The 16,993-nt window shown below is 52.2% G+C and overlaps 1 protein-coding gene across 1 annotated transcript; it reads right to left on the bottom strand.

Annotated features, from left to right (window-relative positions):
- On the bottom strand, positions 1–13,353 carry Slc27a4 (solute carrier family 27 member 4). Its single transcript, XM_021185855.1, has 13 exons — positions 13,042–13,353; positions 11,663–11,829; positions 9,974–10,368; positions 8,476–8,634; positions 6,548–6,617; positions 6,348–6,439; positions 5,372–5,481; positions 4,949–5,158; positions 4,650–4,776; positions 4,075–4,212; positions 3,754–3,918; positions 3,536–3,682; positions 1–892 (listed from the first exon to the last, which is right to left on the bottom strand). The coding sequence occupies exons 2-13, from the start codon at positions 11,821–11,823 to the stop codon at positions 735–737; spliced, it is 1,932 nt and encodes a 643-aa protein (XP_021041514.1). The 5' UTR covers positions 11,824–11,829; positions 13,042–13,353; the 3' UTR covers positions 1–734.
- Between the last annotated feature and the right edge of the window lie 3,640 nt (positions 13,354–16,993).

The following is a 16,993-nucleotide window of genomic DNA, read 5'->3' as shown; positions in this document are numbered from 1 at the left end:
TAAGAGGAGTCAAGGCAGAGTTTATTGGCCCCTGAGCCACACTCTCCTCATGCCTGTTCCGCCCACACTCAGGCTAGGACAGATGGAGAAGCAACACAGACTCACAGACAGGCAGGAAGGCTGCATCTGAGAGACAGACAGGACACTCGTCCCTCCCTCCCCAGACAAGAACAAGGGAACCTGGAGAAACAAGGACTGAGTGTGTGATCCTGACTTCTTGAGACAGGGGCCCAGTGGCCACATGCTGTCCTCTTTTCCCCAGAGGTGCAGGCAGGGTGAGGTGACACTTTGGCAGCTCTGGACCAAGATCCTCTGTGGACACGGGATGGCTGGCCACTATAGTCTCTGGCCACTTAGCTTCCTGAGTCTACAGGCTCTGCCTTGGTTCCTTTGTAAGCTCCCTTCTGATTGGAGGGATCTTAGTGACTCCTCTCCCACACTCTGGCCCGCTGGACCCAAGATACCATCCTAAAGGAGCCCATCAGTAACCCTGGGGCCCAGGGGCCACGCCTGGACCAGAAGACACAGCTTGGATGAGACTTTCACAGAAAGCCTCTGGAGGGCCGGGGAAGCGGCAGTGAGTCACTTGGCAGTTTGGGGGAGGGAGATCAGCACCGAGGGCGGAGGTGCGGGCCCTGCTAGCTTTGGTCTGGCATTGCCCAGGACCCCTCTCGGGTGGACGCTAGGGCTCTGAATCCAGCATCTTCTGGCCCTCAGAGGGATGTAGGGGGAAATCACAGCTTCTCCTCGCCTGCCTGGATGCGGGTATAGGCCTCTTGGTCCAGTGCGACGTAGCAGCCCTTCCGAGCATCCAGATAGAACAGCGGGTCTTTCACAACAGATGGGTCAAAGCCCTCCTTCCGCAACTCTGTCTTCTGGAACTTGAAGGTCCCTAGAGAGTGGGTAAGAAAAGTCAGAAAGTGCAAGGCAGGGGTTGCAGCTCCTACAAATCTGATGACAAGGGCTGAGAAAGGGAGAGCTAGGGAGGGGAGAAAGGACACGGGGACACTGTGTATGTCCAACGACATCTCTGATGGGCAGCAGAGTAGAGGCAGAATCTGGTCCCTTTTATTTGAGTACTGACCGGATACAGTCAGGTGCTTGAGGCAGATCTCAGTCATAGTCTAAGATGCATGTATTTTCCTCTCCATTCCCCCTTTATGGACAGGGTTTCACTAGATAGCCCTGGCTGTCCTTCAAACTCTTAGTGATCCACTGGTCTCTAGATCTACAGTGCTGGGATTAAAGGGGTACATCACCATGCCATTTTGGGGGGGAGAAAGCAAAGTCACACAGGAAATAAGTGGTAACCAGGATTTGAACACAGGAATGACAGACCCTCTCCCTAGATCTGCTAGCCTCTGAAATGCCACCCATTGCTCCCAACAGAAACCACAATTCCAGAAACTCCAAACCAGACTGGCCTGCTAGCTTGCTCTGAAGCACTGCTCTGGAATTCCAGTGAGTCTAGGCTTCCAAGGACCCTGCCATTCCAACCCATGCTCTTGGGGGCAGCGGGGAGAGAACCCTGAGGCCAGCCCAGCCTTGGGGGTAGCTGGGAGAGAACTCTGAGGCCAGCCCAGCCTTGAGGGTGGCGGGGAGAAATCCCTGAGCCCAGCCCGGCCTTGGAAGATTGAGAAGCATACGAAAGAAACAAACCAATCCAGACAAGCCCCCTCGACCAGCACTGCCCATATGTCAGTTCCTCAGGCACACCAACTCTATCTTAAATGCCCAATCCCTCCATGGTACTAGCTGCCACCATAGTAGGCAGTAGAGATGCCAAACACTCCTACCAGCACACAAAGTTTTGCTGGATGGGGCTGCAGAAGAGAGCAACTATGGCCTCTGCAGCTCCACTAACACCTTACAGTTGAATTTAAACCCCACATCACTAACCTACAGAACTGTGACCCTCAGACATCCTTGCATGTAGTTCACTCTGCAGAAAAGCCATCTTGTTTGTCCTGGACAGAGTCACACGTCCAGTCCTCAGGAAGTTCAGTCTCAGTTGCAAGACTGGCCCCTGTGTCCCTCCCTATGTCACACTGCAGCCTAGGCCTCTCCCACCATCTCATATGTTGCATGGGGTACAGATGTCCACAAGCTGACAGACCTCAGCAGCCAGAGAAGGCTTGGAACTGACAATGCATGGGAGGGGGTCAGGCACATGGACCCCTGGGTAAGCAGCTAGGGATGAGACTGAGCAATGGAGAGAGCCAGGAAGGACCCTAAGGACAGTATGGTGGGCCTAGACAGGAGATTCCACATCCCCTTCCTGACTCAGGGAACTCCTGAGAGCCATCAGTAGACCAACACATAGAAGGATGTCACTGTGCTACTATGTGTACTGGCTGGTTCTGTGTCAACTTGACACAAGCTGGAGTTATCACAGAGAAAGGAGCTCAGTTGGGGAAATGCCTCCATGAGATCCAGCTGTAAGGCATTTTCTCAATTAGTGATCAAGGTGGGAGGGCCCCTTGTGGGTGGTGCCATCTCTGGGCTGGTAGTCTTGGTTCTATAAGAGAGCAGGCTGAGCAAGCCAGGGAAGCAAGCCAGTAAAGAACATCCCTCCATGGCCTCTGCATCAGCTCCTGCTTCCTGACTTGCCTGAGTTCCAGTCCTGACTTCTGTTGTTGATGAACAGCAATGTGGAAGTGTAAGCTGAATAAACCCTTTCCTCCCCAACTTGCTTCTTGGTCATGATGTTTGTACAGGAACAGAAACCCTGACTAAGCCTCTATGTGATCATAGACCCACCCACAGCTCACTCTTGGATACCAACTCCTCCTGAGACATCTGTAGTTCTCTGCCACTCTCCACCCTGCAGCTGGAGATCTCTGTGGGACCAATCTTACATTTAGATAACTTCCTACTATTTCTAGGCTATCCCACTCCCATCCTGGTCTATAAGATCCTATAGGCCTATAAGGGTCCTGATGGCCTCTGCTGATGGCCCACAGCACACTACTGTTGAAGCATCCAGGTTTGGGGGTCTCTTTTCCTTTTAATTTATTGGTCTAATACTATCTGCCTATATGCCTTATGATTTATTTATTTACCCACTTACTTATCACTACTTTTCTGTGCTACTGGGAATGGAACCTAAGAATTCATGTACGTTAGACAAGCTCTTCCACTGAGTTCTGTCCTGTCTATTATGCCATGATCTGAAGTCCATTTTCTTTTTTGCTGCTTTGTTGTTGCTGAGACAGGGTCTTGTGTGTTGTAACTTCAAGGCTGGCCTCTTTCCTCCATTCTGAAGCATCAGGATTACCGGGGTGTTACCACACCCAGCCCATTCCATACCTCTGTAATTTTTCTACTCTGGGTCTAAACCATAGTATGGCAGCCATAGAATAGTCCCCATTCTAAGAGATGGTGAGCCTTCTCTGAAATGTTTGCACATTTCTACCCAGGAGAGCGTATCTCAGCCTACGGGCAAGGCTGTTTGTCAAGGTAAGAGATTAGCCAGGGAGTTTATACTATAGAAAGACCCAGCCTTGAAAGCCAGGAAAGGGAACCAGGGACAGACCTGTTTTGTGCAGCTCAGGTAAGAAGCGCAGGAAGATGGGGCGGGCATACAGAGGCAGCTCCTTTTTCAAGGTCTGTGCAAAGCTCTCCAGGTCACAGTTGCTGATGGGACTTGCAACAGCAGCCATTCCTGCTCGGCCCTCAGTTCCTGGAAGCAGGAGGGTACACAGTCAGTGGCAGGCAATGTTCGGACATGCTCACCATCCTCTCCTCACATACCTGGCACCTCAACACCATAAACTGCCACATCTGCCATATGAAGCAGGCGGCTGAGTGTGCCCTCCACCTCAGTGGTAGACACATTCTCCCCTTTCCAGCGGAACGTGTCCCCAGTGCGATCTCTGAAGTACAGGTAACCCAGCTCATCCATCACCAGGACGTCACCTAGGGAGGGGACAGTTAGTCATGACGGGGCCAGCCTAGTTCCTGACACAGGTTGAGTCAGGAAGTCATCACAGGGGATGTGTTCTCTGAGACTGGAAGCTCTCATTTCTCCCTGTCCCCTCTGGAAGGTCAAACAGCAAACAGCAGGGGACTCACCAGTGAGGTAGGCTTGGTCCCCCTTCTTGAAGACATCATTAGCAATCTTCTTGTTGTTGGCACCCTGGTTGAGGTACCCATCGAAACGGCGCAGAGGGTCCTGCTGGATAATGCGACCCACCAGCTGGCCTGGCTGGCCTAGGGATGAGAAAGCCAGTCAGGTGTGGCCTCGTCTACCTGTCTCCATCCACAAAGGCACCCTGCATCTTATGCTGACTTAATGCTGTTACAGGCCCGACTAGACAGCAGAGCAACCTGGTACCACTGAGCCCTACCCCTGACCAGGCTCTCCTCAGTGAGTGCCCCACACTTTACCACACACACCCTGAACCAGGCACTGCCATCAGCTCTGCATGAAGATGAGGGGCTCATGTATGAGGCCAGGATGGAGCCTTCTCAGGGAGGTGTGCAGATGGCACGGCGGGCGGGCGAGTGAGCAAGCGAGCAAGGGTTGGTGACGACAGTGGGGTGAACAGTGGGTAAAGCAGAACCCACACTCAGAATGGTTTACCCACACTGACTATCCTCCAAGACAACACCTTCCCCCACAAATGTCCACTCCCTCCTGGGCAGACCTGGTTGACAGGGAATGCAGACGCCATCGGGTCCCCGGATCAGTTCCATGGTATCCTCATTGACACGTACCAAACGGATAGGGTACACAAAGGACAGGATTCGGCTATTGAAGCCACAGGCCCCCACCTGCAAAGGCCAAGATTTAGGCCAGGGCTCCATGGACTCCCCAAAAGACAGAGGGGCTGGAGGGACTCTGGTATCCACTCCCATGCTGGTATTCTGCTTCCCCTCTGTAAGCCGAGGGCCGATTGTGATCCATCCCCCATAGCAGCCCTACTAGCCCCAATCTGGACCTTACCCGGCTGTCAAAGTTGCCCAGGCTACAGTTGCATTCAGTGGCCCCATAGAACTCAGCCACCTGGGGGATGTGGAAACGGCTGGAGAAGTCGGTCCAGATGGACTGCCGGAGACCGTTGCCCAGTGCCATGCGTACCTTGTGCCGAGACTCAGCCTCACGGGGTTGCTGGTTCAGGAGGTAGCGGCAGAGCTCGCCAATGTACTGTACAATCTGGGGTGGGTGTGGTGTCAGTCCAGACTCTAGGGGTGCCCCACTTCATCACCTCCCCACAGTGGCCCGACAGTCCCGTCCCTCTCATCCGAGCAATGAAGACGCTGCCCGAGGGAGCATTCTGAAGTCTCAGCTGTTCAGATGCCCCAGTGTATGGGTGGCAAGGGGGGGACATGGGGATGGGGCTGCTCATGCCTGTCCCTTCTCACTCACTGTGCAGTTGTACTTGATACAATCATCCCAGAAGCGGGAGGCTGAGAACTTCTTCCGGATCACCACAGTCATGCCGTGGAGTACGCATTGGCCAATCCCCACGATGTTTCCTTAAGTCAGAGGGCCTGGAGGTCAGACAGTGACCCCACCCCAGAGCCTAATCTCATTCAGACCTGCCTCTTCATATAGTCCAGGCTAGCCTCAGCTAGATTATAAGGGTTCACTACCACAACCAGCTTCCAGCCCTGTCTCTTCACAGGCCCTCCCTTGGTCTCCTCCTCCTGTTCTGTCCTGCTAACTGGCCACACCTCTTCCCTATCTACCATGTTTCCAGTACCTGTGGAATCAAGCACACACTTTTTTTTTTTTTTTCTTCCGTTTCTCTGTGTAGCCCTGGCTGTCCTGGAACTCACTCTGTAGACCAGGCTGGCCTCAGACTCAGAAATCCACCTGCCTCTGCCTCCCAAGTGCTGGGATTAAAGGCGTGCGCCACCACACCCGACTAAGCACACGCTTCTTGTCTACACAGTTGCTACTCAGGACTGCTCTCCTACCTGGTATGTTTCCTCTAGGAGGTCTGAGCGCCCACCACAGGTCTTCCTGAGGGTGACACTTGTGCTTCCTCACTGTGTCCCTTCCTACCTTCTTTTCCTGAGTGTCAGGCAGGTTCCCATCATGGACCAGCTCTGTGGTGTGGAGCGGCCATAACGCTGCCCCAGAGGTCAGGCTAAGACTCAAGCTCGCCTCCCTTATGCTCCTGTAACGGAGCAGTGATGCTGCACATCTGCAGAAACCAACCTCACTGCACAGCAGGCACGATGCCCCCTGAGACACAGGAACCTCATGTCATCATCAGTGGACAAGAAGACTGTGGTGGAGTCGATGGCCCCGCCCCATGTTTCTACTGTAAGTGGCTAGGAAAGTGGGCCTTCCGAAGGCACAGGGTGCTGGCAGCTAAGGGCAAGCCCAGGGTTACCTGCTGAGTGGTAGAGGGGGAGGCAGTCATAGACAATGTCATCAGGCCGCATGCGGAATCCATAGTACACCAGGGAAGCCATACGGTAATACCTTCGAGGGGACAGGGCAAAGAGGTCAGTGGGACGGGGGTGGGGGTGGCAAGAGGACGCTTCCCAGTCCCATACAGGCCACATCCAGCCCTGGGCCCTTGTCCATTACCTGCTGTGCACCACAATGGCAGCTTTGGGTAGCCCTGTGGTGCCCGATGTGTAGATGTAGAAGAGCTTATCTGAAGGAAACAGATATGCAATGCAGGTCACTAGGAGAGCGGCCGCAGGACCGTGTAGGGAGACGGAAGGTGCATGCCCTTCAGCCCATTTCTATCTCTTCCAGGATACAGACCTACTGACAACCTCAACAGCACCTTCCTCCCCCAGGCTGAGTGAGAGAACAGTGGCTGAGATGAATACAGAACTGGTCCCCTCTGAGGTCCCAGCTGAGTGAGACAATCAGATGAAGACAAAACACTTCAACACCAAGCCTCATCGTGGGGACATAGGACTGGTGACAGCTAAGCACCAGCTGGCTCAGCTGACAGGCGCAAGGGTGGTATCAGGAGGGTTTATAGAAGGAGCGGATACCTGCTTCAAGGCTTAGGTACAAGGGTAATGAGGTGGTGTATAACTTTAATCTAGTGCTTAGGAGGCAGAGACAGGAAGATCTCTGTGAGATTGAGACACACTGAGCTAAAAGGACAGTGAAAACTACATAGAAAGGTACCATCTCAGGCCTGGAGAGATGGTTCAGCGTTTAAGAGCACTGATAGCTCTTCCAAAGGTCCTGAGTTCAATTCCCAGCAACCACATGGTGGCTCACAATAAAAACAGCTACACTTTACTCATATAAATATAATAAACGAACCTTTAAAAAAAAAAAAAAACACTGGGCACGCCTTTAATCCCAGCACTTGGGAGGCAGAGGCAGGNGGATTTCTGAGTTCGAGGCCAGCCTGGTCTACAGAGTTCCAGGACAGCCAGGGCTATACAGAGAAACCCTGTCTCAAAAACCAAACCAAACAAACAAACAAAACAACAACAAAAAAACAAAGGCTAAGCATGCTGGCCTTAAACTGCAGCACTCAGGAGAATCCCAGCAGAGGCATGGATCTGAGTTCAAGGCCAACCTGGTCTACATAAGTGAGTTTCAGGACAGCCAAGGCTATGTAAAGAAACCCTGTCTCAAAAAGCAGGAAAAAAGAATAAAAGAAGCAGGCACTATGGCCACTCCACACCACTAATGTCCATCTGCCCACCCAAATGGGTACTGTCACCAAGTACCCTGTCACACCCTGTCACAGGGGTGTGTTTCTCAGGAGGTCAAGAACCCTGCCAGACAGCACTGCCAGCAGCCACCTCAGGCACTGTGGCACCTGCTGTGTGCCAGCCCTGGGTAGTTGAGAGTAAGAGGGGGAACCAGCCATGGTCCCTGCCGTCAAGCAGCTTCTGGAAGCATCTAAGAAATGAGGGAAAGGAGAGTCTCAATTCTGGCAATGACACGTCCCAGCCCTTCCTGCTGATACCCTAGCCTCCAGGTTGACCTTTACAATAAGCCCATAAAGTAGATTGCTACTATCCCCAACTTTATTGCAGCAGGACCTGAGGCTCAGAGGGCAGGTCAGAGGCAGGGAAGTAGCAGAGCCAGAACAGAACTCAGATGGGGGCTCAGCAGCCAGCAGGCAACAAAGCAGGTGGTGAGACTTCAGGGAAGAGTAGAAAGAGCAGCAGCAGAAGGGTTGTCGGGCTCCAGTGTAGAGAAGAGCCTCCAGGGAGGCTTCCTGGAGGAGAGGGCAAAGGCTGGGGCCTGGCAGAGCCTACCCTCAACAAGCTGGAAGGCTACACTGAGGGTCTCACACTTACCCTCCTCTCCACCTGGCAAGCTGCAGGGTACACACAGCCCTACATACAAGGTGTGGCCATGGGTTGCTCCACAAATCGACAAGTTCACCTTTCTAGTAACCCCGCCCCATTTTCCAGATGGAAAAGAGGAGGTGTCTCAACCTGTTCAAGGCACCTGGCAGGTCTGCAGCCCTGAGGCCAGCACTGTCTTCTAGAACATTTTGGAACTCTCCAGTGTACTGTAAGGCCCACCTGTAAAACCCTTGTCTGGGTGACTGGGCAGGTGCTTCGGGGCATCTTCCAGAAGAGGGTCCAGATGCTCTGTGCTGATGGGCACTGTGCTGGGCTCCCAGGATCCAGAGCAGAAGAGGCTGAGTGTGGGGTCCAGGCTAGTATGGATCTCACAGATAGCTGAAGAGGAGACACTTCAGGTCAGCAGGCAGTCTAGCAAGCCCATGTTCCCTGGACCTTTGTCATTCATGGCTGACAGTCAGGGAAGACTGAATGGTGTAGGGAAATGGGTGAGACACATTTACTATTGTCAGGAGATGCATTTCTCAGGAACTTTCACGATGCCTTACTCATAGGCTCCTGCTCAGAGTTGGGAGGTAGCTACCAAAAAACAATTCTCCATCTCCCTGACCTCTGACCCTGCTGAAAAAAAAGAACGGAAAGAAGAGGAGGAAGAAGAAGAGGGAGAGGAGGAGGAGGAGGGAAAGTAGCTATGTATATGGCCTGATAATGCGATGTAATGCAATGTAATCCAATCCTCCTGCCCCCTAGTGCTAGGATTTTTGGTATATACCAGCATGCTAGCTACCATCAGCCCATTTTACAGATGGTGAAAGTAATGCTAAAGATGGAAGAGATGCTGCAATCTCACATTGAGCTTTTCTTTTTAGCCTGCTCTAGCATGGCCTTCTGTCAGAGACAATTAGAGGACAAGAGGAGGACAGAGGCTCCCATTCGCAGAAAACCTTTTCTCAGGCCTCTTGGAGCGGCAGAGACTCTATTCACTCTGGGCATGAGACGATCCTGGCCTGCTGGTTCTGCTTTGCCTAGCTTTAAATTCCTTCTTCAGTACTATGAATGAAAGAGCTATGTCTTCAGTCTTTCTGGCTTCCCTCTGACTCACCGAAAGGGCTTCTCTCACTGCTGTATTCTTTCTTCTCCACTTGGAGCCTCTTAACACCTCTCCCACCACCTCATGACCACAGCAGTATAGGGAGAAAGACCAGGAAGTCTGTGGTCCAGCCTAAGATCAACTCGTAAGCCTGCTGTGTCTGTGTGATGCTAGATGAACACCTCACTTCCCTCTGAACCTGACTCACAGTCCAAAAATCAAGATGACCACTGCTGTCTCTTCAGTCTTAGTGAAGATCAGAGCTTCGGAAAGCACCACGCTCAGCACTTTCTGTCCCTGACTCAGCAAGAAATAAAAGCCAGGTCTGAGAGGAAAGAAGGGACCTAAGTTCTGCTCCCCTTGTACAGATAAAGCAGACAAGGCCAATCTACCCAAGGACCAGACAGCACTGGCCACTCTGTGGGTGCTTAAGAGCAAGACCTTCTTGAGATCTGTGGTGCTGTGGCTAGGGAAATCAATGCTCAGGGGACCTGTGGTTCCTAAAGGCTCTGCAGCATCCCTGGCAGGTCCAGAAGCTCTGGTGCCGAGACTCATACAGCCTCCCTCGGGGATAGAACAGAGCTGTCATTTGTGCAAGGTCCCATGGGTCTCCCACATGCAGCTCACCTGAGGCCATCTCGCTGCCAAAGATGAGAGCTCGTGCCTTTGAGGTGTCAAGACAGTGGCGCAGGGCATCCCGCCTAAGGTTGGTGTTGATGAGAGCCGCCTCCACGCCCAGCTTGGCCATGCCTAGCCACAGACCTACAAACTCATTGCGGTTTTCCATAAAGAGGGCGACTACATTGCCTGAGGCCAGGCCCCGGGCCTGCAGGAAGTTGGCCACACTACTGGAGTACTCATCCAGCTGGCGGAAGGTCCAGTGAGTGTCTGTGCCCTCGAAAATCAGGGCTGTCTTGTCGGGGTGGCGCTGTACCACTGAGGCAAACAGCAAGGGCACCGTCTTCCGCTCCTGAAGGTACCGTCGCACCTTGGTCTTTACCTTCAGGAGCACCATGCCACCACTGTGTGGGAGGAAAGAAGCTGTCAGTGCTAAGCCAGGCTCCTGACACCTCAGCCCAGGCTGTCCAAACAGCCTGAGGCTCAGGAACCAGCTAGCTAGCTTTTACTCTTTTGGTTCTCTGAGACAGGATTTCTGTGTAGCCCCAGTTGTCTTCAAACTCAGAGACCTGCCTGCTTCTGCCTCCCAAGTGCTGGGACTGAAGGCGTGTGCCACCACGCCCGGCTCGGAGTTCTACTCTTATTCTTCTAAGTCGGCTGTTCTGCTAGAAGCCCTCTGGGGTGGGGCCCCAAGCCCATAGTCTCCATTCCTGATCTGGAGATCGGGAGCTTCCCTTAGCCCTAACTGCCATAGAAACTCAGGGATGAGCTTTCTCCCTGCAGGTGGAAGCAGGTACCTGTCACATTTACTACCTTGTCGCCTAGGCCTTCTCCATGCTGGGCACAGGGAAAATGTCCAGAGCTTGTGGAACCTCCCCCCTACCCCCATATCCCACACTGCCAACTGCTGCTACTTTGTCAGTGCTGGGTCCTCCGGCTGTGCTCTGTCCCCCTCCCCCACCTGCACAGCACCTTTCAAACAGAGTCCTTTCCCTCCAGGAGACCTCTTGGGTTTCTGGCCCAAGTTCCTCACCTAAGGCTTGCTCTCTTTACCCCAGGCTCCCACAGCTCCCGTGGGGCCACTAGACACCTGTCCTAGTCAGCCCAGACTGACAAACACTGAGCTGTCCATTCTAGGCAAGGCTCCCTGTTCCGGGTACTAGAACACAGGAGTGAGCAAGACCACCAGGGGCTCTGCAGCAATAGCACAGACAGTTTAGGGAGTCACTTCGTCCCTTTCCTACCCCCTAAAAGTCTGAGTTTCTTCCTCTCTGATCCTCAGAACCAGCCTAGCACCTAGCCTAGAGCAGCTAGGAGCAATTTCTCCCACATGTCTAACTCAGGATTTGTGCTAGCATCCAGTGTCCCCCTGGGCTCTTTCAGGCTGTGCCAACCTAAGGAAAGGTCCTTTTCCCCTGGGGTCTTCTTCACCTTGCAATGAACAGTGTCCTCGAGACCCTTCTCAGACACATCTCTTCAACAGATCTGCTTTGATTTGTGCCCCAGGTCAAGGAGTCTCGGGGTTAGGAGATTCCTTGAGACCTTGACCTTGGAGATGAAAGTTCTAGGTATGCCAGGAGAAGGGCAAAGAGAAGACACTGTTCCTTTAATGACCCAGATGTCTTGTGTTGGCAGGGATAATGGCTGGTAAAGCCCAGTACAGTTGAGACCCCAAGGGAGGCTAGATATGGTACTCACAAGATATCTCTCCTGACCGTCTTGATGAAGACCCGGATGAAACGCCATCCACCAGACCCCAAGTACAGGAGCAACAGGGAGAATCCCACCTGGGTCCAGGGCAGCTTCAGCACTAGCTTGGAGAACAGTAGCGCCCCCACCAGAGATGCTCCAAGTAGCATTGTGATCTGCAGGTACAAGGTGGTTAGGAGACTCAATTCCTTCTTTAGGGGCCTCTTCTGCACCAGCAGCCACTTCAGTATGAGCCCAAAGGGTCAGCCTATGGGGATTGCCTAGTCACCTCAAAAGGGGTGGCTTAGAAAAAGGTTCAAGGCTTTGGTTCCATGCCAAGTTGGAGGGGCCTCAAGATCTACAGCTCTGGGGTTAAGAAACAAGAGGATGATCTAGCTTCTGGTTCTATCTTTGACCACCTTGTCAAGTGACCTTGTGCTAGCCCCTTTCCTACTTCAGGCCATAGCACCTTGCTCTATGCATTGGGTTAGTAAGACTTGTTCTTAGAACCTTTCTAACCCAAACAGGACAATCCATTCACCGATATTCTAGCACCCTAAGCAGATGGCCGGGAGACAGGCGCGGATAGAAGTGTCTTTGGCTTGACTCCTCTGCTAGGGACTCCAGGAAGCTCTGGAAATGACACCACCAAAAAGGGCAGCTTCCTGGGAAGGGAACCCTGCACAGTCTCTGGTCCACAGACTCAAGGTAGCGTTGTGCCTCTACCGGTCCATAGAGGGCGAGCCAGCAAATGGCTTAGAGGCAGGAGGGGCCTGAGAGGTGACAGCCCAGGGGTAGGGTGGAAAGAGGTGATTCTCGGACAGGAAAAGGATTTGGAAGTACCCACACATTCAGATGAATCTTTGAGGACTAGGGCTGAGAAGGGGAAAGGCTGTGTTGAACCCCAGGGCAGAGATTAAGGCCCACGCTCTATTCCCTCTTCTTTATGGATTTAGTCAAGAGGACTGCTAATGGACTGCTTTTCTTGGGAAGAGAGGAAGGTCAAAGATATGAAGTAGCCTGAATATCTCCAAGCTAGGCGGAGGACCACGGCCTGGACCACAGGGACTCCCTTATGAGACTGCCTTCTGGAGAAAAGCATAAAGCTATGGGTGGGAGGACTACCGCAGGATCGCTAAGATCCTTAGCTCTCTGACAGAGGCAGTCAAAAAGCAAGCTAGGAGCCAGTCCAAGACCGCTGAGAGAGGAGACAGGACAGGAGGGACGCCACGGACCGACCTGCCTCTAGATAGCCAGGACATCAGAGCGTTCTCGGGGTTGGGAGAAAGAGGGCGCGCCCCTCAGTCCGAGCCGGCACCGCCGTCTCCCCCTGCTCGGCCTGGCACATTTTCCCCGCTCAGAAAGCCGCCGTCCCCGCCTTAGCTCACCCGGCTGCGGCTGCGCGGCGCGGCGCCCCGTCAGGATGCGGCCCGGTTGCGGCAGCGGAGTGCGGTGCGCTGGGGGCATCGGCCGCCCCGAGGCACACACAGCCGAGCCTCGGTGCGTCTGGCCCACTCCTCGTCCTTGTAGGGTCTGTACCTCTGCCGCGCTCCACCCCCACCCGCCTCCCGCATCCGCACCGGCTGTGCCAGCCGGCAGCACCGCCTTCTGTGCCGTCCCCGCAGAGGGCGAGCTTCTGAGACCGTGCACCTCAGCGCAACCCAGCCCCAGCGCGCCCGACACCGCCCAGCCCCTCCAGCCCTGCGCGCGCCACTGCCTCCGCAGCCGCCCGGCCCGCTGGGAGTGGTAGGCTGAGCCGCACGGCATGCTGGGAGTTGTAGTCCTAGTAGTCTTGGCTTGTTCAGGCTGCTGAAGTTGCCCTGGTCAGGCAGTGTGTAGATCTGCTCCTTGGGTCGTTCCTCTCTGCAATTTCCTGGACCAGGGGATCCAGGTAGCATAAACCCGCCCACAGACCATTTGAGAATACATAGCCAGAAGCGAAGGCCCAAGTAGAATTTGTTTAACTTATTATTATTATTTACATTTGTTTGCTTATTTGTGTATGTGTAGATATATATGCCAAAGACCCTGTATGGTCAGAGGACAACTCGTGGGAGTTGATTCTGTTCTTACACCATGGGCTCCAGGGATCATACTAAGGTTATTAGGCTTGGCCCTCAGTCTTGGGAACAGGCACCTTTTCCTGATCCACCTTGTCAGTCCTGTTTGTTTTTTGAAACAGGGTAGTAACTTTGCCCTGGATCTTGCTGTAGTTAATCTACTTCAGCCCCAAGCGCTGGCATTACAGGCATTAACTAATACACTTGTCTTGAAATAGAATTTAGCAAATGTTCAATACCACTTGCTGGAAAAAAAAAAGGCTGGATTCTGGCAGAGGTGAGCCTGCACAATGTTAATTATGGATTCTGGCAGAATACACAGGGCATTGGGCTTCTAGACCATTCTGGAATGGTCATTCACCACAGCTGAGTATGATTGTTCCCTCAGGACTTTTACAGTTTTCAGTACCTTTGCAAGGTTCAAAAAGAACTGAAGAGCCAGGAGGGGTAGCTTCAGGGGATCTCCTCAAAGGTCAGGATTTAAAGCCTGTGTAACTAACTTTAACCCTGGCTGATAACACTCCCGAACACTGGTTCCTTTGTAAACCGAGAGCTTTGTCAGGCTGTGGGCAAGGGTCTAGACTCACAGCGGTTGGATTGAGAGCCTCTGAAAAGTTCTGGGATGACTCTGCAATGTGTCTATTACTGCCTCTGTTCTTAAATAGCCCCTTCAATGACATAGCCTAGTCAAGTTCTTAAGGCGGGGAGGGGCAACCTTCAAGGTCTGTTTATAGGGATTACGGATGACATTTTGGTATGAAGATGGTCTGGACCTGTTCAGGATTGCATCCATCGGAGAGGCTGGATAGTAAGTTAAAAGGATGTCTCTAGGGCTATACTAGCAGGTGCCCCGCGTACATAGACATGTGTGTTACAGAACAACAAGAGAATCATGTTCTCAGCAGAGAGTTCCAAATCTGTGCCTTCTTATGTATTAAAAGTGGGTTTTAGGGGATCAAGCACAGTGGTGGTGGTGGTGCACACCTTTAACCCCAGCACTTGTGAGGCAGAGTCAAATGAATCTCTGAGTTCGAGGCCAGCCTGGTCTACATAGTGAGTTCAAGGCCAGCCTGGTCTACATAGTGAGTTCCAAGACAGCCAGGGCTACGTAGTGAGACCCTGTCTCAAAAAAAAAACTAACAAAACAACACCCCACCAAAGTGGATTTGGGGGTCAGGCAAGCATGGTGGTACATAACTTTATTGTTTATTTATTTGGTTTTTCGAGACAGGGTTTCTCTGTGTAGCCCTGGTTGTCCTGGAACTCAGAAATCTGCCTGCCTCTGCCTCCCAAGTGCTGGGATTGGCGAATTTTTTTTAAAAAGATTTATTTATTTATTATTATATGTAAGTACACTGTAGCTGTCTTCAGACAGACCAGAAGAGGGTGTCAGATCTCATTACGGATGGTTGTGAGCCACCATGTGGTTGCTGGGATTTGAACTCCAGACCTTCGGAAGAGCAGTCAGGTGCTCTTACCCACTGAGCTATCTCACCAGCCCCGGGATTGGCGAATTTTGTCACAAACAAACAAGTAAACAAGCAATATCACATGGCTATGATTCATGGACTCACCTCACAGCACTGGTGTGCAAATTCATGGACACATTTGAAATAGCGCTGACATGTTTATTATTATAGTTTATAGGCTGGCTATAGAGAGCACATAAATCAAGCTCTAGGAGACATTATGGCTCCCTTTGTTTGATGTTATCCTGAGTGCACAGTGTGTCAGGATAGGGCTAGACTCACAGCTTAGTAGAAGAGCCCTACCTAGCTTGCCCAAGGCCCTCATTTGATCCCAGAACCAAAACACCCAACCAATCAATTGAAAAAGCCAAGCAGGGCAGTGTGACGCACACCTTCCCTGCCCACTCATGCATGTGCCCCCTTGGCACACATATACTTTTAGTCTCCACACACGAGAGCCAGAGGCAAGCAGGTCTCTGTGAGTTGGACATCAGTATGTTCTACATAATGAGTTCCAGGTGAGCCAGCGTTTCAGGGAAACCTTGTCTCAAAGACAACCTGAAGAGTGACTCAGCAGTAGGAAACATTTGTTGCTTCCCTAAGTTTCCTTCCCAGCACCCTCATCCAGTAGCCCACAGTCCCCTATAACCCCAACTGCAGGGAATCTGAAGCCCTCTTTTAGCCTCTGCAAAACATGCATACATATATAGAAAGAAAAATTCAAATAAGAAAAGAAGGAGCAGACCAGTCTAGGTCATATGACATGACAAGACTTTGTATCAGATAAAAACTCTGGGTAGAAAGATCTTGTGAGCACAGACGTGCTCGTGCACTGGGATTAGTGAGTGGTAAAGCAATGCTTGTTGAATGAAAGAGAAAGAGAGGGAGAGTATGGTGACCAGTAAGTGTGAACACTCGCCCTAGATGGTTGAGGTCACTGCAGGGGAGCAAGTGTGTGTTTGGGAGAAGCAACTGCTGTTCTCTTAATAAACTTGTCACAGTGGTCAAATGAAGGCAGCATCCCACAGAACGCTGGGGCTCAGTGTCCCACAGAATGCTGGACTGGGCTTGAGGTCTAGAAACCAAACACAGACAAGCAAGACACTCTGCCTTCAAGCTGCTGGGCATGGTTGGACACGGAGAGGAGAGGGTGGGTAAAGACTGGACTAGGCTGTTCCTCCCCACATTCTGGCCCTTCATCTGCCTAATGCTCTCCTTGGGCATTTCTCCTTGGGTCTTTCCCTGCTGGTCGGTCGCAGCTAGGATGGAGTCCCTGCCCTCAGTGGCTAGGCTTTGAGAACTCACTTTCCCAGAGCCCAGAGTCTATCTGCACCTGTTAAATAGAAATCCCTCCAGGGCTGGCAAGAATTCAAGGTGACACATGCAGAGCTGACCCACAGAGGACCCTCAGCTGGCCTCAACTCTAAGGCCAGAAATGGCACTGTTTCCGTTATTGCTTGTGATGGTGTTGCCAATTTGACAGTCTAGGGTCACTTGGGAAGTTAGCCTTAGTTCATGCTTGTGGGGGGAATCATCTTACATAAACAATGTCAGGGGATCCATCTTTGTTGTTTGTTTGTTTTTTGTTTTTCGAGACAGGGTTTCTCTGTGTAGCCCTGGCTGTCCTGGAACTCACTTTGTAGACCAGGCTGGCCTCGAACTCAGAAATCTGCCTGCCTCTGCCTCCCGAGTGCTGAGATTGAGGGGAACCATCTTAACTGTGGGTTGCGATATTCCCTGGGCAGGGGGTTCTAGGCTGGATAAAATGAAGAAAACTATCCAGGCATGATGGTGCATGCCTTTAACCCCAG

Source organism: Mus caroli, chromosome 2, assembly GCF_900094665.2.
Source record: "Mus caroli chromosome 2, CAROLI_EIJ_v1.1, whole genome shotgun sequence".
In the NCBI taxonomy this organism is placed as follows: domain Eukaryota; kingdom Metazoa; phylum Chordata; class Mammalia; order Rodentia; family Muridae; genus Mus; species Mus caroli.
The sequence above is the reverse complement of the archived record's forward strand: the minus strand, read 5'-3'. Positions and strand labels throughout refer to the sequence as shown.

Excerpts from the sequence above, each read along its gene's own strand:
- Slc27a4 (XM_021185855.1), bottom strand. The coding sequence starts at position 11,823 with ATGCTACTTGGAGCATCTCTGGTGGGGGCGCTACTGTTCTCCAAGCTA. Across the intron at positions 6,440-6,547 it reads GCCATTGTGGTGCACAGCAG|GTATTACCGTATGGCTTCCC; the intron begins GTAATGGACAAG and ends GTCCCCTCGAAG. Across the intron at positions 4,777-4,948 it reads TGGGCAACTTTGACAGCCGG|GTGGGGGCCTGTGGCTTCAA; the intron begins GTAAGGTCCAGA and ends TGGCCTTTGCAG.